The following is a 22,236-nucleotide window of genomic DNA, read 5'->3' as shown; positions in this document are numbered from 1 at the left end:
ATGTCAGCTTTAACAGCATTAATTTTAATCGCCATTAAAATTTGCACATTAATTGCAAATATCAATGGTCATTAAATCCACAGCACTAATAATTACATAATAATGCCACAAAAAAGGAAAATAAGCACACACTAGAAGGTAACCACTCAACTTATCCAAAATTGATTTTGCTTACAGTAGGGTGCTGTTTATTTTTCCTAGCCTCTTGTGAACTTTCCTTGGCAGGATACTGTGGAAATTTGTTGTTGCCTTCTGCAGCCCACAGTACTCATCTTTTCTGCAAGTTCCTCATCTAAGAACGAACTATGCTTGATCTTGCTTAGCTTCTGAGATCTTACTAATTCAGGCCCTCCCAGACCAGTAACACTGAGGGCACAGGACATACATGTAATTAAGGAATGTAATTGGCATTTGGAATGTCTAATCTAATCTAAGGCTTGGAAAGACAACAGTACTAATTAAGCAAATATTTTCTCTTAGAGTTTTAGGTTTACTTGAAAAATCAAAACAAAGTAAACATTATGTACAAAAATGTGCATTACCACAGATATAGCCCTAGAGTGGTAACACTGAATGCAGCAACAATACTTCTATTAGAAAATATCTACAGTAATGTCTTCACATATGGGTATGTCAGAATATGCAGTTCTGCAACATCAAATAGTATGTCTTAACTTCATTTTCTTTTACTACATGATGCAGATGGTCTTCCTATTTTAAAAACGATCTTGGGATTGCCCAGTTATAGCTCAGTCAGACAATGTAAAGGCCTATGTACTTTCTGCAGATGGGAGTGCTAAGTTATAATGGAGGAACCAGTTGACCAATCAAGTCAACAGCACTAAAATATATGACCCAAAACAGTACAAACAAGGAAGTGAGTGAGAGAACAACTCATTCTATTTACATGTAAAATTCTGCCAGATCTTTGCCAATAAGTTGAGCAGAACGAATCCTTCCAATGGAGGTGTACATCTCAATGGTAGCATGCGACAGGTCCTGCAGAGATGAAAAAACAAAGTGAATGAACAAAGAAAAAGATTTCTGTTCATATACTAACTATACAGGGACCCTGACTGCACCCAATATAGTAAAGTTACTTACCTGTTGCAGGTGTTCTCCTAAGACAGCAGGCATATATTTTCACATGTGGGTGAAGTCATTCACAGAACCTTGAACAGACACTATTAAGTGCACTGTCACTTAAAATTTTTAAGGTAGTGCCCATACCGCATGAATGACTACGTACAGGTCAGTCATATAAAGCTAAGAAGCCAACTAGGGGAGGTGGGAGGTGTGAGAATATATGCCTGCTGTCCTCAGAGAACACCTACTACAGATAACTTACTTTGCTTTTTCTGAGGACAAGCAGGCATTATATTGCCAGGATCATGATATATCAATATGATCTTGGTGAAACTCCAGAGGGTTGGAGGGAAAGTTGGTGCTCAGAAAGTAAAAAGCTTCTGCAGAACTGCTTGCCAAACAGTCTCTTTTGGAGTTTTGCTCAGTGAGAGGTATGGATCGAGGCCCACATAGCTGCTTTGCAAATGTCTTCAATAGAGAAGAAATGAGCAACTGAAACAGCCATAGCTCTTACATTGTAGACTGTCACTCAGCCTTGTAGAATCAGCCTAGCCCAAGTATACGCGAAAGAGATACAGTCTGCTAGCCAAATAGAGATGATTCTCTGGAAACAGAACTCCAAGTCTGTTAGGCTCAAAAGCTACAAAGAGCTGGGAGGAGGTTCAATGAGGTTTAATTGAGTCCAGGTAGTATGCCAAAGAAGGTTTCAGCCTAAGGTGTGAAGAGCTGCTTCACCTGGATGGGAATGTGGTTTGAGGAAGAAAACAGGCAGAACTATGGACTGATTAAGATGGAATTCTGAGATGACTTTAGGCAGGAATTTTGGATGAGTTCAAAGAACTACTCTGTCACGGTAGAATCTTGTATAGGGTGAATCCGATATGAATGCTTGACGTTCACTCACCTGGAGTGCAGGTGTAAGGGCTATGAGCAAAACACTTTCCACGTGAGAAGTCTGACCAAATAAGTTGCGAGTGGCTCAAATAAAGATTTCATAAGAGCGGTCAGTATGATATTAAGATCCCAGGCAACAGGTGGAAGTTTGATAGGTGGTTAAGTATGATAAAGGCCTTTCATTAATCTGGATACCAAGGGATGAACAGGTTCTTACCCAAGGGAGTATGAAATGAACTGATGGCATTGAAATGTACTCAAACAGAGTTGGTCTTTAGGCAAAAATTAAAAGAGATGGTAGTCCAGAATGAATGGGACATGTGCCAGGTTTAAAAGAATGTAGTACACACCAGGCAGAAAATCTGGTCCAATTTAAGCAATAACATCGCTGCATGGAAGATTTTCTGGGTACTTGAATGACAGTAGAGACTGCAGTAGAGAGGATGAAGGCATTTACATGATTGGTAAAAGAAACCATGCTGTGAGTGCTAATGAGCGAGGGTTTGGATGAAGGACAGAACCAACATTCTGTGTGAGTAGTGTTGGGAACCACTTCAAGTGGCTGGGGTCAAAAGCTCTAAAATAAGGGGATACCAAATTTGATGCAGCCAGAGAGATGCTATGAGGATCATGGTGCCCTGATCCTGGCAAAGTCTGAGTAAACTTCTCTTTATGAGAGGGATTGGAGGAAATGCATAGAGGAATTTGTTCCCCTACATCAACATCAACGCAGGTGCCATAAGACAGTAAAAGGAGCCAAAAGAGACTACAAGGAACAAATAGCCAAGGAGGCAAAAAACTTCAAGCTGTTCTTTCGATATATTAAAGGGAAACGACCCGCAAAGGAAGCGGTGGGACCATTGGATGACCAAGGAATAGAGAGAGTACTAAAGGAGGACAAAGCAATCGCCAACAGACTGAACAAGTTTTTTGCATCTGTATTTACCAAAGAGGATATACATAGCATACCGGAACCCATCAGGCTATATGCTGGAAGTGAAAACGGGAAACTGACAGGGTTAACAGTAAGTCTAGAAGAGGTATGCAGGCAGATTAATAGGTTTAAAAGCGATAAATCCCTGGGACCGGATGGCATCCATCTAAGGGTCATCAAGGAACTGAAAGGGACCATAGCTGAACTGCTTCAACTATTAGCCAATCTATCAATCAAATTGGGAAAGATTCCAGAGGACTGGAAGGTGGTGAATGTTACGCCAATCTTCAAAAAAGGTTTGAGGGGAGACCTGGGAAATTACAGACTGATAAGTCTGACCTCGGTACTGGGAAAGATGGTAGAGGCGCTGATAAAGGACCACATTATTGATCACCTTGACCACACAGCACCAACACGAGCCAGCCAGATCGGGCCGGCGTGGGAGCCCTGCTCCGCCCCCCCCGATCCAGCAGGAGGACATTTTTCCTTAAAAAAGCCAGCGCACAGCACCAACACGAGCCAGCCAGATCGGGCCGGCGTGGGAGCCCTGCTCCGCCCCCCCAGATCCAGCAGGAGGACATTTTACCATAAAAAAGCCAGCGCACAGCACCAACACGAGCCAGCCAGATCGGGCCGGCGTGAGAGCCCTGCTCCGCCCCCCCCGATCCAGCAGGAGGACATTTTACCATAAAAAAGCCAGCGCACAGCACCAACACGAGCCAGCCAGATCGGGCCGGCGTGGGAGCCCTGCTCCGCCCCCCCCGATCCAGCAGGAGGACATTTTACCATAAAAAAGCCAGCGCACAGCACCAACACGAGCCAGCCAGATCGGGCCGGCGTGGGAGCCCTGCTCCGCCCCCCCCGATCCAGCAGGAGGACATTTTACCATAAAAAAGCCAGCGCACAGCACCAACACGAGCCAGCCAGATCGGGCTGGCGTGGGAGCCCTGCTCCGCCCCCCCCGATCCAGCAGGAGGACATTTTACCTTAAAAAAGCCAGCGCACAGCACCAACACGAGCCAGCCAGATCGGGCCGGCGTGGGAGCCCTGCTCCGCCCCCCCAATCCAGCCAGAGGACATATTACATTCAAAAACGACCCAGCGCACCACTTCACAGAAGCCAGCCAGATCGGGCCGGCGTGGGAGCCCTGCTCCGCCCCCCCGAACCAGACATCAAAAATGAAGCTCTCCCTGCATACACACACACTAGCCACCCTTTTGATAATCCTCCTCATTTCTAGTTGGAAAGCAGCAGCAAACAACTTACCCACCACAACCACATCCTCCAGTACAACCAACTTCCAACTTCCCAACAGAAGAATACTCACATCAAGAAACTCGAACCACCACGCCAGCACTCAACACTCCATCACTGTTACCTGGAGAAGAAGATCAACACTTCCGAAAACAAAATCTCATCCATCTCCCACAACACTCATATACCCGGAAACAACTCACATTCCCCAGACTGACACGACCTCCCTTACATGTGCCTATGTTAACATCAGAGCACTAGGACCCAAAACAGAAAACATAAAAAATTGGATAAAAACAGAAAAACTTGACTGCCTATTCCTCACTGAAACCTGGTTAACCTCAGACACAGACCCTAGAATAAAAGAAGTATGCCCGCCAGGATACAAAATAACAGTAACCTGCAGAGAGAAAAAAAGAGGAGGAGGACTAGCAATAATATTCAAGAACTCCCTAACTCTAAACATACTTGAGAAAACATCCACTCCACAAATGGATTTCCTAGCGTGTCAACTCACAAACCCAACACTAAAAAACTCTCTAAACTGCTTGCTCTGCTACATAACACCAGGAAACTGGACCACAGTGAGACCTGAATTTGAAAACTTCATCTACCAAAACTCACTAACAGCTGAATATAACCTCATCCTAGGAGACCTAAACCTACACCTAGAAGACACAACCTCCACACCAGCAAATAACTGTCTATCCTTCCTCAATGCCTTATCCTTCCAGATCCTAAACCCACAAACCACTCATGAAAAAGGTCATCAACTGGACATTGCTGCATTCATGTCTCACCAACCATCCAATCCAGCAATCCAAACTCCTAACGGAACATGGTCCCCATCCCTATGGTCAGACCACTACATTTATAACTTCAACATCAATTGGACCAAGACCAAACACACACCTCAATCAAAAAAAACTACATATACCTCACGCAAACATATCGACCCAACCATTTTCTGGTCAAAGGTAGACGAAACTATCCAAGACTGCGACCCAAAAAACTTCATCTCCCACTGGAAAAATGTATCCACCAACATCCTTGATGATCTGGCACCCCTACAAACCAAAACCAGAACCAGCAGGAAATCAGACCAATGGTTTGATAATGAATTACTCCAACTCAAAAGACAGTGTAGAAGATTAGAAAGAAAATGGAGAAAAAAGAACCAAGATCAAACAAAAACCGACTGGAAAAAAATCAACAAACAATACAAAAATCTAATAAAAGATAAGAGGAAAAGCTACTACACTAATCACATAGGCACGGAAACCCAAGATTCCAAAAAAATATTCAAAATCCTGAAAGAATTAACAGACACCAAACCATACACTACCACCACGAACACACCTCCACCATCACCCACCCTCTTAGCAGAACACCTCAAGAACAAAATCACCAACACCAGAGCCACACTCATCCTTAACCCATCCCATCAAAATCCAACCACAATCCACCCTACAGGAAAAGAGGCAATCGCAGCAGACAGAATTTGGACTCAATTCCCTAACATACAATGGTCAGAATTCAACAAATTCTACAAAAAATACAGCCATGCCTCCTGTGACCTCAACCATTGCCCCTCATATCTCCTTACCACCTCCAGTGTAAAATTCCGCACCATAACTCTACAATGGATCCAATTCACGCTCACAGAAGGCACATTCCCTGCTGACCTCAGCGAAATTGTCATCACCCCAATCCAAAAAGACCCAAAAGCACCACAAAACCTCCCATCTAACTTTAGACCTATAGCCTCAATTCCGCTATATGTCAAAATTATAGAAGGCCTAGTAGCCAAACTCCTCACCAATTACATAGAGGACCATAACCTACTCCACCCCATGCAATCAGGCTTCAGAACAAACTTCAGCACAGAGACACTACTAGGCTCCCTTATGGATACCGTCAGACAACAACTTAGTACAGGGAAAAAAATGCTACTCATACAACTGGACCTATCGGCGGCATTCGACCTAGTAGACCACAACATCCTTCTACAGATCTTAGATGCAATAGGCATCTCAGATAAAGTATACTCCTGGTTTGAAGGATTCCTAAAACTCAGAACCTACAGTGTAAAATCAAACAAAGAAAAGTCAGAATCCTGGTCAAACCCCTGCGGCGTACCACAAGGATCTCCACTATCCCCTACCCTCTTCAATCTCTACACTGCTTCTCTAGGAACGCATCTGGATAATCTAGGCATAACCTCCTATAGTTATGCGGATGACATCACCATCCTCGTCCCATACGATCATTCTAAACCTACCATGACAGACAAACTTCACCAAACACTTGAAGCAGTCACAACCTGGATGAAAAATCACAAACTTAAACTCAACCAAGACAAAACCAAATTCATCCTCCTAGAAAATGACAAAATCCAAACCACAACCAACCTAGACATAAACGCAACCAAATATCCCATCCAAACCACCATAAAACTACTAGGCATGACCATAGACAGATGTTGCACAATGCAACCGCAAATAAATAAAACAATTCAAAAATCATTCGCAATCATGAGAAACCTGAGACAAGTCCGAAAATTCTTTGAAAGAACACAATTCCAACTTATAGTACAATCCCTAATACTAGGTATATTGGACTACTGTAACATACTCTTCCTTCCATGTCCTGCAACTACGATAAGACAACTCCAAACAATCCAAAATACAGCTTTGAGACTCATCTACTCATTGAAAAAACATGACCACATCACTGAAGCCTTCATCAACTCACACTGGCTCCCAATCCAAGAAAGAATCCATTTCAAATTTTACTGCATATTATTTAAAACCCTACACGGAGACAGCCCATCATACCTGAACAATCGCCTCATCCAAGCGCCCAGTACCAGACACAGAAAAACGCACTCACCATTCATACCCCCCCCAATCAAAGAAGTAAAAAGAACAAAACTACACGACGGCCTCCTAGCCACTCAAGCCGCAAGACTGGACAACCAGATCTCCAACCTTCTGATGACCACCCCAGACTATAGGACATTCAGAAAAGAAATAAAAACCACACTTTTCAAGAAATTCCTGAAACAGCAATAACAACACGACCTCTAAATGCTCTTAAGATCTACAACTTACCTCTCTAGCTAATCATTGTAATTCTGTCTTCTTTAAATTAACCTTTTGTAATCCGCCTTGAACCGCAAGGTAATGGCGGAATAGAAATCCCTAATGTAATGTAATGTAATGAGGACCAGCCGGCAAGATTTCAGCAAGGGCAGATCTTATTTGACAAACTTGCTACACTTCTTTGAGGGAGTAAACAGGCAAACAGACAAGGGCAACCCGGTCGACATTGTATATCTGGATTTTCAGAAGGCGTTTGACAAGGTTCTGCATGAACGACTACTTTGGAAAATTGTAAGCCATGGAATTGAGGGTGAAATACTCACGTGGATTAAGAACTGCCTGGAGCATAGGAAACAGAGTGGGGGTAAATAGACAATACTCGGACTGGAAGAACGTCACCAGTGGGGTGCCGCCGGGCTCGATGCTTGGACCCGTGCTCTTCAACATCTTTATAAATGATCTGGACATTGGTACGACGAGTGAGGTGATTAAATTTGCGGATGATACAAAGTTATTCAGAGTAGTGAAGACACAGGGGGATTGCGAAGATCTGCAACATGACATAATCAAGCTCGAGGAATGGGCATCAACATGGCAGAAGAGGTTCAACGTGGATAAGTATACAGTGATGTATGTAGGTAACAAAAATCTCTTGCACAAATACAGGATGTCTGGAAAAGTACTTGGAAAGACCTCCCAGGAAAGAGACTTGGGAGTTCTGATCGACAAGTCAATGAAGCCGTACACGCAATGTGCGGCGGCGGTGAAAAGGGCAAACAGAATGCTAGGAATGATAAAGAAGGGGATCACGAACAGATCAGAGAGGGTTATCATGCCATGGTGTGCCCTCACCTGGAGTACTGCGTCCAGCACTGGTCGCCGTACATGAAGAAAGATACGGTACTACTGGAAAGGGTCCAGAGAAGAGTGACTAAGATGGTTAAGGGGCTGGAGTTGCCATACAGCAAAAGATAAGAGAAACTGGGCCTCTTCTCTCTCGAACAGAGGAGATTGAGAGGGGACATGATCAAAACATTCAAAGTACTGAAGGGAATAGACTTAGTAGAAAAGGACAGGTTATTCACCCTCTTCAAGGTAGAGAGAACAAGAGGGCACTCTCCAAAATTGAAAGGGGATAAATTCCGTACGAACATAAGGAAGTTCTTCTTCACCCAGAGAGTGGTAGAGAACCGGAATGCTCTTCCGGAGTCTGTCATAGGGGAAAACACCCTCCAGGAATTCAAAACAAAGTTAGACAAGTTCCTGCTGAACCAGAATGTATGCAGGTAGGGCTACTCTCAGTTAGGGTGATGGTCTTTGACCAGAAGGCTGCTGCATGAACGGACTGCTGGACACAATGGACCACTGGTCTGACCCAGCAGTGGCAATTCTTATGTTCATATGGTCTTAGAATTTGAAAGGTAAAGCAGGTAGTTTCAGCAGAGGACATATGACTGGATCCAAGGAGTGGATATCACTTCAAATAGTAAATCATGTCCATTTAGTTTGGTAACAGCATCTAGTAGATGGTTTTTTGGATGCTTCAATAATATTCAAGCCTGCAGGTAAGCGGTGAGAGGTATTTACTTCTTGGAAGACAGATACCAGGCTATGAGTGCCAATGAATGTAGATTGGGATGAAGGAGAGAACTTTCATTCTGACAGAGTGAAACTGGAAATAATTGGAGCAGGATGGGATCCTAGTCATTGAGTTGTAGGAGAGGAAACTAGGCTTGTTGCAGCCAACGTGGTGCTATGAGAATCATTGAGACTCATTCTTGGTGAAGTTTCAGTAGAGTCTTTCCGATTAGTGGTATTGGAGAAAATGCATAGAGGACGCAGTCTTGCCAGTCAGGGAGAAAGGCACCAGACTCAGGACGGTTGGGATTAAACAGTCTGGAGCAGTAAAATTGCAGCTTGTGTTGGTGGGAGGCATAAAGAGATCTATAGGAGGGCATAAGATGAAATTAAGAAGTGATAGGCTCCGGAGTAAACTGAGGAAATACTTTTTTTACAGAAAGGGTGATATATGCGTGGAACAGTCTCCCGGAAGAGGTGGTGAAAACAGAGATTGTGTCTGAATTCAAAAAGGCCTGGGATAGGCACGTGGGATCTCTCAGAGAGAGAAAGAGATAATGGTTACAGCAGATGGGCAGACTAGATGGGCCATTTAGCTTTTATCTGCCATCATGTTTCTATATTGGGATTCCTCCCTAACGTGAAAATTTGATGCAAAATCATTGTTTGGAGTGATTACTTGTGAGATTAGAGAAGTCTGCTCAATTTGTCTGCTAGGCAGTTATGTTTCCCTGCTACGTACAAGCTTTGAGGAAGATATTATAAGCGATTGCCCAAGCACAAATTTGGATGGCTTCTTGGCACAGGGGATGAAAGCCTGTTCTTGTTTGTTTATACAACACATGGCTACTTGATTGTCAGTGCACATGAGAACTACATGGTTCTGCAAATGATCGTGAAAAGTGAACAGAGCATTGTGGATCACCCATAACTCTACTAGGTTGATTTGCAGTTTGTTTGTTTTTTTATAAGAACAGATTCCAGGTGTTTGTTTTTTTATAAGAACAGATTCCAGGTGAGCTCCCCAAATGAGAACTGAAGCATCTGTTGTGAGGACTTTCTGGTGGAGAGGAGGTTGGAATAGTAAGCCTCTGGAGAGACTGGACAGGTTGAGCCACCAGTGAAGTGATTGCTGAAGTTCTGGGGTGACTCAAAGGTGTGCAGAAAGGGAATCTGTAGCTTGAATCCATTGGGCAGATAAGAGTCCACTGTGGCACTCCAAGATGAAGGCATGCAAATGGAACTACGTATACAGTAGACGCCATTTGATCTAGAAGGCCTAACATCTGTCTTGCATTGAGATATGTTCGCAATAACACTGTCTGACAGAGGTATAGGATATTGTCAAGCCTCTTTTGATGTAACAAAGCATGAGTGAGTGGTGTCTAGAAGAGCTCCTATGAACTCCAATTTCTGAGTAGGAGAAAGGTGTGATTTTGGATAGTTGACTAGAAATCCTAGGAGCTACAAGAGATGGATTGAAGACGTGGTGGCTTGGTGAGCTAGAGTTGGTGAGGAAACTTTGAATAATCAGTCATTTAAGTATGGTTCAACATGAAACCCATAATTGTACAAAGTCGCTGCCATTACCACCACCAATATTTGACACTTGGTAAAAACTCTTACAGCAGAGGCAAGTCCAAATGACACTACTCTGTACTGGAAGTATTGGAATCCCATTCAAAATTGTAGGTATCTCATGTGGGCAGGCAAGATTGGAATATAAGTGTAGGTTTCTTTTAAATCTAGAGAGTAAAGTTAATTGTTCTTTTCCAGCAGGGATAACCTTTTTCCCAGAGAAATCTTGCAAAATCTCTCCATTACTAAATATTTGTTGAGAGCATGGAGATCTACTATTGGATTTCCGGTCTTTCTCAGAATCAGAAATTATTTGGTGTATAATCCTCTGTCCTTCTCCCTGTGTTGAGGGAAGTAAAGTAAAGATGCTAATTCCTGATGCAGTAAGACCTTAATCTGGTCTGTAGGGATGGTGCCGGAACCAATATGGTTAAAGGTACAGCCGGCTCAGGTTGGCGTCAAGGCGTCAAGAATTTAGGAGGAGGACGACACCTAGTAGGAAAAAGCATCTGGAGTAATGGAGAGCATTCTAACCATTGGCGTTTCTGAGGCATCAAAGACAATGAGGAAGTTGATGCTTCTTAGACTTTTTCTAGAGGTCCTCCGAGGTCTGATGTGCATTAGAGGAAGAGCTGGGGCTTCCTCTGGAAGGTGCTGGAGGCTGAGTGGATGCTGGCAGTGAAGTGGACACAAATAGAGCCTTTAGAACAACGGTCCCCAACCCTGTCCTAGAGGACCACCATCCAGTCAGGTTTTTGGGATAGCTCTAATGAATATGCATGAGAAGAGATCTGCAAATAAAGGAGGTATCAGGCATGCAAATCTGCCCTTTGCATATTCATTAGGGCTATTCTGAAAACCTGACTGGATGGTGGTCCTCCAGGACAGGGTTGGAGACCACTGCTTTAGAGCCCTCTTTTGTATACAAGCACAGAGATTACAGAAATGTCCCAATGCTCAGGACCAAGACACTGCACACACCAGTTGTGAGGGTCTGAACCTGAGATGGTCCCGTTACATTAAGAGCACTTTTTAAACCCAGTGGACGCCAGGGACATCGATGGAAAGACTGCCGATGCTAAATCAAAGGGCTCGATTGTAGGGGAGGTCACACAGAAACATTCCCAAAAAAGAGTCAACGTTCCCGGCCCCCACGGAAGCAAAAAGCCACCAGAAGGTCTGAAAAAAAATATCATGAAATTGAAGAAAAAAATGAAATAAAATATGTGAAAATGAAAAAAATATGAGAAACAAATGATACAGGGAGGCACTAAAAGAGAAAATTTTACCGCACATAGGAGTATTTGAAAAACACAACTTCTTCGCTCTGCAGAAAACGAAGAGCTTAAAAGTTCTGTGAGCTGACATCGGTGGAAGGGCATGTGTGGTATGGGCAGTACTAAAGTTTTAAAATGACTGTACACTTTGGTACATGTCCTTGCTAGGCTCTGTGAATGACCTCACCCATATGGTAAAATTATGTTCTTACCTGTTAATTTTCTTTCCTTTAGAAGCAGCAGATGAATCCAGAGACCAATGGGAATAGCCCACATCTACCAGCAGGTGGAGATAGAGAAACTGATTAACAGGTGGTTATATTGGCTGGCAATCCTCCTGTCTCATTAGTATAGCTCCTTGCCCAAGCACACGTAACCAGCAATAGGCATCACATGTAAAAAACTTCTTCCCAGGAGAAAAGGCAAAGATACCGAATACAATCATCAACCACAACAAACCGCGTAAGTTGCATAAGCAAAAAACCGATAGACAATTACCAGAAAGGGAGGGGCTCTGGATTCATCTGCTGCTTCTAAAGGAAAGAAAATTAACAGGTAAGAACATAATTTTACCTTCCTTAGCAAAGCAGCAGATGAATCCAGAGACCAATGGGATGTAGCAAAGCAATCCTTAATTTGGGTGGGAAGCAAACGCCGCCTTCGCAACGACCGAAGCATCAAAAAACCCCTATCGCATGTGCCCGCACATCCATGCAGCGACGTGGAGAGAAGGTACTCTCGGAAGACTAGTTAGCCGTGAGACAAATCTCCTCCAAGGCAAAAAACCTCTGGGCCGAGCCCAAGAAGCAGCCATCGCTCCAGCGGAATGGTCATGAAGTTCAATCGCCACCCGCTCCCCCGCCAGTAGGCAAGCATAAAGAATGTTTTCCTGTACCTAATGAGCGAAGTAGGCATCGGACACCGCCATCCGCCTGAGGCATCCCTTGAAGACTATCAAAAGGAGACATAAACACTAACAGTTGATAGAACCGAGCTCGCGGAGAACTCGACATACGTATCAACAAATGCAGTGAATAAAAGCACTGCTACCAAAATCCTGTCCCAGGAAGAAGGAAGGAGAAAACGAGCCTGACGGTAAAGAAAGGATGACACCTTCCTAGAAAGAAAATGGGTTACCAGCCGAACTGATACCCCATATTTTGGACATCAGAGATAGGAATACCTGTTGAACAAGGCATGCAGAGCTGAAGCCATGGCCACAAGAACACCCTGTTCAACGGCACAGCCCTTTGGAAACCCCAAAAGACAAGGAGGAAATAAAGCCTTCGGTAAACTGCGAAGAAATACGTGAGGAAAGCCCTCCAAATCGTACTCTCCATGAGGTGCCTGAACATACCGCACTCTGTTTAGGGACTGAACTACATAAAGCTGAGAAGGAAACGAAGAGCCACCTACCCAGTCCTTGTAACAAGCCAAGAAAGGCTCCAGAAGCGGAAGGGAAATGAACGCTAAGCCCTTGGCAATACACTTGTGTCAAAAAAGGAACTCTGGAGTGGTTCAAACGATAAGAAGCACCCAAGAAAGGAGACAAACAACCTCCAAAAGGAAGTGGAAGCCACAATAGAAGATGTCGGTAGCACCCAGATAAGCGCAGAAACAACCTGCTTTGCCTAACCAGAACAAGTCGGCCAAGACTTCCAAAAAGCTAGGTCTTAATACTATAGTAGTCCCAATATCCATGATGATTGGACCTCAGGTGAGCAAAGACCGAGATACCCGGAAACATCTGTAGCTTAGCTGTCGAAAGTAAATCCTTCTCATAAGGATGGGGCCGCTCATCCAGAGAATATACAAATACCGCTCCCGGTAGGCAAACTCGAGAGGGCCAATCCAAGCCATCCTCAGCAAGAGGCCGCCACTGAAACAGAGAAGGCGGAGGCGACAAAGGAGCCACGCATCAACCCCCTATCATTGCCACTCCCTGGGTCCGCCGAATAAGTAAGGAAGCCTAGAATCGAGAGACGAAGCTGTGCGGACTAGACCCAGGAGATATCACGTTCGTAAACAGAGCAAGAACGCCTGAGCCACAAATCTCACTATCCAGGATGCAGAAGATAACACTGGTACTAACATGCCCACTCTCCAGAGTGCACCCAGCACTCTGTAACATACAAGAAATGGTCCATGCTCAGAAATCACGGAGAGTCTAACTAAACGTAGACCTAGATCTACGAAAGGATTGGCCAACAGAAGATGAAGAAGAGAGAGTACCCAATGGAAGCCGAACAACTTCGCCTGCCAACTGAGTACAACTGCTACTGCCCTAGCTGGAGAGAAATACTCCCATCCAAATACTGATCAAAAGGACCCCCAGCGTCCTTCCTGAAGAAAGATCTGATGCTTTAGCAAAGTAGCCTGATCCTGGTCAAGAGTAGAAGAAAGAACCACTACTGAGCTGCCTCCGAAGACCTGACTCCTGGAGCTGAGGACGGAAGTCACCGAGCCGCCCCTACCTGACAGCCCGGGACGGGCGGTGGGCATAAGCTAGTTCAGTAAAGAGCCAGGCATGACTCGAAAAGAGAAATCGCGCCGAGCCACTAAAAGAAACCGAGTGAAGCAGGAGGAGCATACCAAATAATTGGAGCTCTGAGATACCGGAACTCACCAGAATAACAATCGACTGCTGTAAAGAAGAAGAAGGGAAAAGCAAGCCGAAGTTCCTAGTGTAGTCAGCCCTATGGATCTAGAAACTGTACAGAATCCCATGCTCATCGTCCTGGAAAGCGAAGAAGAATGCCAATCTGAAACCGAGACCTCACATCTAAGTCTGCGGAAGAACACCAGTGTTTCCAATATGAATAAAAACCTCATCCTGATACACATATCAATAGTACCGGAGAAAAAAGCGCTGTAAATACCCATCTGCACGTGTAAAGAACTGAGGTTAAGAAAACACCCTTTTCGCATCAGACAAATGTCATGAAGTCCTCCGAGACAATAGGCAGACTAGAAGAAATTGGAAGAATCGTCTGGTAGCGCTAAAACGGTTCCACCGTCCACCTCCACCAGCGACCATGAAGCCAAAGATAGGAGAAATGGCAAGTGCCAAAACCGAAAGCGCTGCTCCAGGAGAGGCAGGCAAACCTAGTGCCGATTCTGAGCTCATAGGGAAAAGCATATATATATAACTTGCCCAATGCTCCCCGGCTTGGCCACCATGTAGGTAGTGGAATCCCAAGAACTACAAGAACCGTCCAGAGGATGCGGAAAGCTTCAAAGAGACACAGAAAACCTGAGAAGGAAGCAAAGGTGCAAGCAACCGGAAAAGTGTACACAGCCCCCTGACGTTGAAGGATAGAGACTACTCCCCCCTGAGAAAGCCTGACGAGGCCCTGGAAGAATTCAGGATCCCCCAGAATGCAATGCACCAAGTCCGCCAATGGCAGGATGAGGAATGGAGGAACTTGAAGAAGAAAGAAATTCTCTTAGGGGGGGAAAAAAAAATCAAGGTGCTTAGAGCAACCCATGCAACAGCTCTAACACTATACAATGTGAGTGAAATACGCATGGTCTCTAAAGGGAATACGTACTGGATGCAATCAAGACGCTGTATCTAGCGGCCTTTGAAAAACAACAGGTATGAGACAAAAGAGTTGTGCACTGCCCCTAGGACAGCTCTTTGTCCACGAGAAAGTTGAAAGGGCTGACAGCAGAAGAAAGGATCCTCCAAACTTAGCTGGAGAATTAACCGAATTTCAGCAAAGTATCCCAGACCAAAACGGAAGACTGAGAATGAATAGAATAAAAAACTGCGGCAGGCTGCAGTAACTGAAACTGCGTGCAAGGTGATCCAAAAACCAACCGCACCCAAAAGGCAACCTTGATGGGAGGGTAAAAATTTTTTTTTTTTTTTTTTTTTTTTTTTTTTTTTTTGTACATCACAGGGACAGAAAGCAGCTCCGCAGCACTACCAGACACACTGCGCTCCCAACTGCACTCCCTATCATGCCACTACACACCCAAAGCATTGCACAGGGAACAAAGAAAACAGGCAAGTATGCACTCTTTAGGAGATTCACAGAGAAAGAAACCCCCACCAAGTGCCGGGACATCTCAAGCTGCAAAACGCATTTGTGCAGCTAAGGACCTTCCTGCCCCCCCCTGTGCAGAGTAAAGCTGAACTAGGCAGAGGATCAGAAACAAAAGTTTCCCTCCAATATACCCCCCAGGCCTAAGGTGCATGGTCACCCAGAAACTGGAAGTGTAAAACTCAAACACACAGGGAGGCCGTGGGAAAGAAGAGATCACCCGCTGCACCTGTGGAATGCCGGTAACACCTTTCCTTCCTCAAGAGACTCCGTCAGAGAAAAAAGGGGAGACTGGAAAAAAAAAAAATCCCCATCATCTAAGTCAGCGAATCTACGCTTTTTTGTTCCCTGAGGCACCCTAAGAAGAGACCCCGAAGGACGAGCCGTAGTGCTAGCATGAACGTTAGAAGTAGAAGGCAAGGAAACATGCAGTAACGGCATATTCAAAGGCTGGGCAGGCTGCGAGCTCTGCAACAGGAAAGCCCGGTGCATAAGCATAACAAAGTTCGGCGAAAACGAGCTCAGCCCGAACGCCGCCGACCCTGCCTGGTCCGTGCCAAAGAGCGGAGCCGCCCCGCCTACTGACTCCCCGACCGCCACCGAATTTCCTTCAGCTGTCGAGGCGCCCTGCAACAGGGCCGAATCAACCGCGAGAGAAGGGGAAGACGGACGCCCTTCCCCAACGCGGGCAATGGCTAAGTCACATGTTTGCAGGAAAGAAACTTCTGTCGGTGCTTCCTTACAACCGGCAGAGCAGAATCCCGTCAGTGATCTGCGCTTCCCACAGCGCGAACACCGCAGACTAGCCTCTGCCGCCCTCATTTGTGTCAAAAAAAAAAATTTTGTTTTTCACTGAGAAAGCCCGCGAGCCAATGAGATAGCTGCAACTGCCGCGACGCTACCGCCCGGGAAACCAACCCACGAGCGCGCCTTCGCGAGCGGGAACGGCTCGGACCTAAGTCAGAGGAGCCTCCACCAACGCCAAATGCGTGCTTCTGGCCCGCGGCAAAAGCACAGCCACTGCCACCTCCAGCCACATACCCAGAGGGTCCCGAGGTACTGACGCCTCCTGGGCCAAACCTATCATGGAGGCCACCAGCACTTTAACACAGCCTCACCCCCGCGATAGCTTACAAGTTCCAGCGCGTCTCCAAATCAAAAAAAAAAGCATACTCACATACAGAGGCTAGAGTCCATCAGTGCCGGTATATGCCGGTAAAAGCCGGTTGCTCAGTACCATGAGGCCCGAGGAACCCTTCATAAACTGTGGAGTCCTGTTTTTTTTTTTTTTTTTTTTTTAACCATGGGAAGAAGAAAAATTAGGGACTCAATTAAACCCTCTATTAATGGAGGGAGGGTGAGGCAGTGACAAGGGAGGGCCCAAGTGTAACCTCTAAAGCCGGCACCGTTCAGCCGGACACCCCTGTCTCACTGAAGAGAAAATCTCAACAGGAGCAATTGAAATTTCCAGCCAGAATCCAGGAGCTATTGGAATAGCGACTTTCCCCTGCTGGGAGATAGAGCATACTAATGAGACAGGAGGATTGCCAGCCAATATAACCACCTGTTAATCAGTTTCTCTATCTCCACCTGCTGGTAGATGTGGGCTATTCCCATTGGTCTCTGGATTCATCTGCTGCTTTGCTAAGGAAGTGAGAATATACTGCCTGCTTGTCCTCAGAGAATATGGTATATAACACTCACATGGACTCTAGGTGTATCTGTTGAGCAAAGGCAAGACTTCCTCTCTACAGCAGTTGTAAAAACTACCTCTCCAGCATCTCAACTATGGAACAGCAACCTGACTTATGAATCAAACCTCACTGTCCTGCAAGTTAAGCAGTAGCATTAAATCAGGCATCTGAGTTTTATGAATTATCCGTTACTTTCTAGTACATTGTTTCACATTATGAAAATGGGTTAATAATCTGCCATACTTACTAAATAGTGCTTCTCAAAGGCTTCCACAGATGAAAGGGCTTCCTTCAGCTTCTTGTAAGGACTCTGAGCAGTACTGGCTTAAAAAAAAAAAAAAAGGAAACAAATATTAGATACTATGACTTGGACAGGAATGTATCGAGCATTAAAGTGCAGGTCTTGCAATATTTCTGTCTGCATGACATTTACTATATTTCCTTTCTACCCTTTCCCATCAAATATTTTTAATTTGCCAACAGTACCTGTTTCAGGACGTTCAGCCCCAAGGCCTGCCAAAAGATCAACAGTCCTATTGAGGTCTTCCGAATTTGGTGCATTCTCTGACACAAGTCCACACAGGTAACCTAATGATTTCAGCTGATGAGTGAAACAGGTGATAAGATTATTAGTGGAAATAAATAGCTAAAGCTGTCACTTGACTCAGAAAGAAACATTCCAGAATCTGCACTCAGGGTAGGATATGGAAACATCAGAAATGAAAAACAAAAAGATGGAACAAAAAAGCCTCTGGATGTCACAGGACTCCAAATATAGAAACAAAAACATTAAAATGTATATATTCCGTGGTGACACTTCTAAGGCTGCTGCTGATATCATTTTGATAAATCAGCAGCATTGGAAATGTCACCATGGAATGTAAACCTGGTTTATTTTCATCAAGTCATATCATTTTCTTAATGTATTTTACACATTTCGATACCCAAAGCACAATATCAGCTCCAACTGTTCAATGTTTTGAATTACTAGTCATACCACTTAGTATGATCATGCCACATAAGGACTCCTGACGAAGGCAGAAGACAGCTGAAACACGGACCGCGTTGGATCCGACACAAGGCTCTATTTGAATGGCATATGTTGCTATCTGCATGACAAAAAAACCAAACAAAAAGGGAGACCCAATGATCCACAGATCTGCATGAGCACGGTATCATGGACCTTTTACACATTTGTTTCTATATTTATAATTTTAATGTAAATAAATACTCACTGCCTTACGGATCCTGTAACATCCAGAGACTTTTTTATTCCATTTTTTTGTTTTTGGATTTATCAGCATTTTTGTTCCTGTTGAACATCAGAAATGGCTCATTTCTCCTAACTTGTATAAATGCCAATGAAAATGATGGAGCAAGGAAGCACTTAAACATGTTGAAATGAATAAAACTGGCATACTAGTCTCATCAATTCACAACTATGTTCCTCAATATCATCTTCACTGAATTTCTCATCTACTCTTTCAAACTTGTCTTCCACAGTTTGCAAAATCTTTGTGTTTCTATGCCATCTCTATATCACCAACTAAACTAATTTTCTCTTATGCTGTGATTATTTCTATATTCAACTATCATGTGCTCCATCTTGATTCAAATTTGCTACATTTGAACAAAACTACGAATGAAGATGATTCTAAGCAACCTTTGGTTAAATGAAGTAAAGAATTGGTAAAGATAGCTATCTTAAATAATACAATTTACTTTTATTTATAAGCTTTCTTCAATTAAACACTGAAGGTAATAGACTAGTTACAAATAAACATATACAATAAAAAATAGATTAAATAAATATACTGTATATCTGTACCACTTATCCTTGATTATTCACTGGAGATGCCAATAGCATATCACAGCTGTTTACAATAAAATATACCAGTGAATAAAAGGATCCCCTGATGATACCAATTTAATGAAAGAAGCACACAGCTAGAATGAGACCGGCACCAAAAGCTCAGTTAGGAGGAGGGTGTATGAGGTGGGGAGGGAAGGGGAAGAGTGTAAGGCAGCATTGTGGATGAGGTGGGTGAGGGAAAGGGAAGCGAGAAAGATTAGAGGAAAAATGGAGGTACCAGGTAAGGCAGATAGAAATTATGAGATTGTAGTGGAAGGAAGAGTGTAAGGCAGCATCAAAAGCACAAGAAATTAAGGAGCAAGTGCAGGGATCAGCCTTTTTGCTTCTGACAGTGCTCCCAGCAACTTACCTACACCGGCATCCACTTGCTCCCAAAATCTTTTTCAGGCTACTGCCATCAGCAGCATTGTCCAAAAAGTAGTTTTGGTACTGCAATGATCCTTTTCTTTTAAGCATTTTTTTCTGGCTGGTGTGAATTAGAGCTCAGTGGTTTCAAATGGGGTGTGGTATTGCTTATGAAACAGCACAGCACTTGGAAGTTTTCTGGACCATTCCACAACTGTCCCCCTTACCTTGGCATGGTGTTTTTCTTGGATGTAAAAATATGCATGGGTTGAGAGCAGACAAAGTAGGTACGACTGTATTTACAACTATGAGAGTGTGAGCAGCTGTAGTCAGCGGAAGGGGTGGGGGGGACTATGAGCCCTTGATGGGCAAATCGCAGGATATTTAGAAGCTTTAAAGCGGGCTTGCTGTCATGATCGGCAGAGGAACATTGAAGCTTCATTGTGCATTATGGGACAGATCACTGCATATTGAGGGCATTTGAAGAGGTTTGTGAATGTGGGTGGTGGTGTCTGAATCTGGAGTGTTGGCACTGTAAGAACATAGTTAATGTTCTGGCAAAAGAGTGGCATCTCTAAGCTGATACCTTTTGCTGGGTTGAGAGTGTGGGTACTCTGCCTAGGTATGGGTCACAACTTTCTGGTACTCATTCCTTTATCTGCCAGTTTCTTGCCAGCATTGCAATACATGTGATGGCAACCATATTAAGAATGGCAACCTGTACCTTTTTTTTTTTTTGCAATGATCAAAATTTTGTATGAACTTTTTGGTGCACTGGTCATCTTGTAGTTAGATGATTTGTATAGCAGCCATTATACAAAGTTATTTTTTTTTTGCAGACACAACTCATGTTTGTTTCTATATGCAAGATTTCTGGAAAAAACATGCTGGAGACGCCTCCTTGATACTGATCTTCAGACTGCCAGTCAGATACGGTGCCTGACCATACTTCCACCCACGCAGTCCGATGGACATGCCGAGAATAGGGTGGAGGTGAAAAACACAGCCAGCACCCTGCGAGACACTGCTGAGCCTCCTAAACATGCCTAACAGCTGTGCTCAAACCCCTGTAAAAACAGGTGAGGAAACAGCGGGGATGGCCTCGAGTTCCAGAAATGCAGGCTGGTAAACAGGTACCACCAGGAATCAGCCCATCAGCTGCAGACCTGAGTCTGCGTTTACTCAATGCAGGCAGAGCTGAAGAAAATGCTCCAAGAACAAAGAAAATCCCCGAAAAGGATAAAAACCCCCAAAGAAAATAAGAAAAAAGGGAAAGCAGAACAGAAATACTCCTTCAGGCTCGCATGCAGAAGGGAAAAACTACAGGTGGCATTAGAGCTCCTGTGAAGTAGAGGAGAATCACAGAAAAAATCCAGAGTGGATTCCTTCTGCAGATGGTTCATGGCCATTGGAAGATAAAGTACAGTTACTCACCGTAACAGGTGTTATCAGGGGACAACAGGCAGATATTCTCACAAATGGGTCATCCACAGAGACCAGTATGGATAGTCTGACAAGTGAACTGTCACTAAATTTGAAAAACTTTGCGACTGCCTGCACCGCATATTTGAAAGTGCATTCTGGGGGAGGGCTCCCCAGTTTTGTAAACAAGCTAAGAAGCCAAGCAGGGGAAGTGGGTGGGTTGTGAGAATATCTGCCTGCTGTACCCGGATAACACCTGCTACAGTAAGTAACTGTGCTTTATCCTAGGACAAGCAGGCAGCATATTCTCACAAATGGGACTCCCTAGCTTACTGAAAAGGGATGGAGGGAGATTTGGTCAAATAAGAGAATAAATTTGTAAAACTGCTTGGCCGAAGTGAGCATCACATCTGGAAAAATATTCCAGACAGTAGTGAAAGTTGAAGGTATGCACTAAGTAGCTGCTTTGTAGATTTCATCAATGGGAATGGAATACAAAAATGCAATTGAAGCTGCCATAGCTTGAACTTTTATGTGCCATGACAATCCAGGAGAAAAGCATCTGCCTCCATCCGATGAGGAGAGTATTGTCTTGAACAGAACTGAGACAGTCTGTGATTGATGGGGGACGCAAACAAGTTTATCTGAGGAATTCCTCAAAGGGAGAAAACCTGATGTAAAACCTTGGAGTGAAGCGTCCACTTGTGTGGCCGAAGATATCTGCTTAGTTTTGTCGGCAAGAGTTTTTTGTTCTCCTTGAACATAGACTGTTGCATCAGTATTTAACAAAGAGAATATACACAGCATACTTGAACCCATCAGGCTATATGCTGGAAGCGAAAATGGGAAACCAACAGGGTTAACGGTCAGTCTAGAAGAGGTATGCAGGCAGATTGATAGGTTTAAGAGCGATAAATCCCTGGGACCAGATGGTATCCATCCGAGGGTCATCAAGGAGCTGAAAGGGACTATAGCTGAACTGCTTCAGCTAATAGCCCATCTGTTGATCATATCAGGAAAGATTCCAGGGGACTGGAAGGTGGCGAATGTTACACGGATCTTCAAAAAAGTTTTGAGGGGAGACCTGGGAAACTACAGACTGGTGAGAGTGACATCGGTACCAGGAAAGATAGTAGAGGCGCTGATA

General features: G+C 44.2%; 1 protein-coding gene across 12 annotated transcripts in view; it reads right to left on the bottom strand.

The window, feature by feature from the left end:
- Positions 1-22,236, bottom strand: part of TRAPPC10 (trafficking protein particle complex 10) — a 507,189-nt gene that overhangs the window by 196,833 nt on the left and 288,120 nt on the right. For all 12 annotated transcript variants that reach the window (XM_033941690.1, XM_033941689.1, XM_033941691.1 and 9 more), the window contains 3 exons: positions 17,936-18,050; positions 17,697-17,773; positions 908-999 (listed from right to left, as the gene is read on the bottom strand). In XM_033941690.1, the coding sequence (XP_033797581.1) occupies positions 908-999; positions 17,697-17,773; positions 17,936-18,050 (284 nt within the window). The remainder of the gene's footprint in view (positions 1-907; positions 1,000-17,696; positions 17,774-17,935; positions 18,051-22,236) is intronic.

Source organism: Geotrypetes seraphini, chromosome 4, assembly GCF_902459505.1.
Source record: "Geotrypetes seraphini chromosome 4, aGeoSer1.1, whole genome shotgun sequence".
In the NCBI taxonomy this organism is placed as follows: domain Eukaryota; kingdom Metazoa; phylum Chordata; class Amphibia; order Gymnophiona; family Dermophiidae; genus Geotrypetes; species Geotrypetes seraphini.
This window is presented reverse-complemented; position numbering and strand designations above follow the sequence as displayed.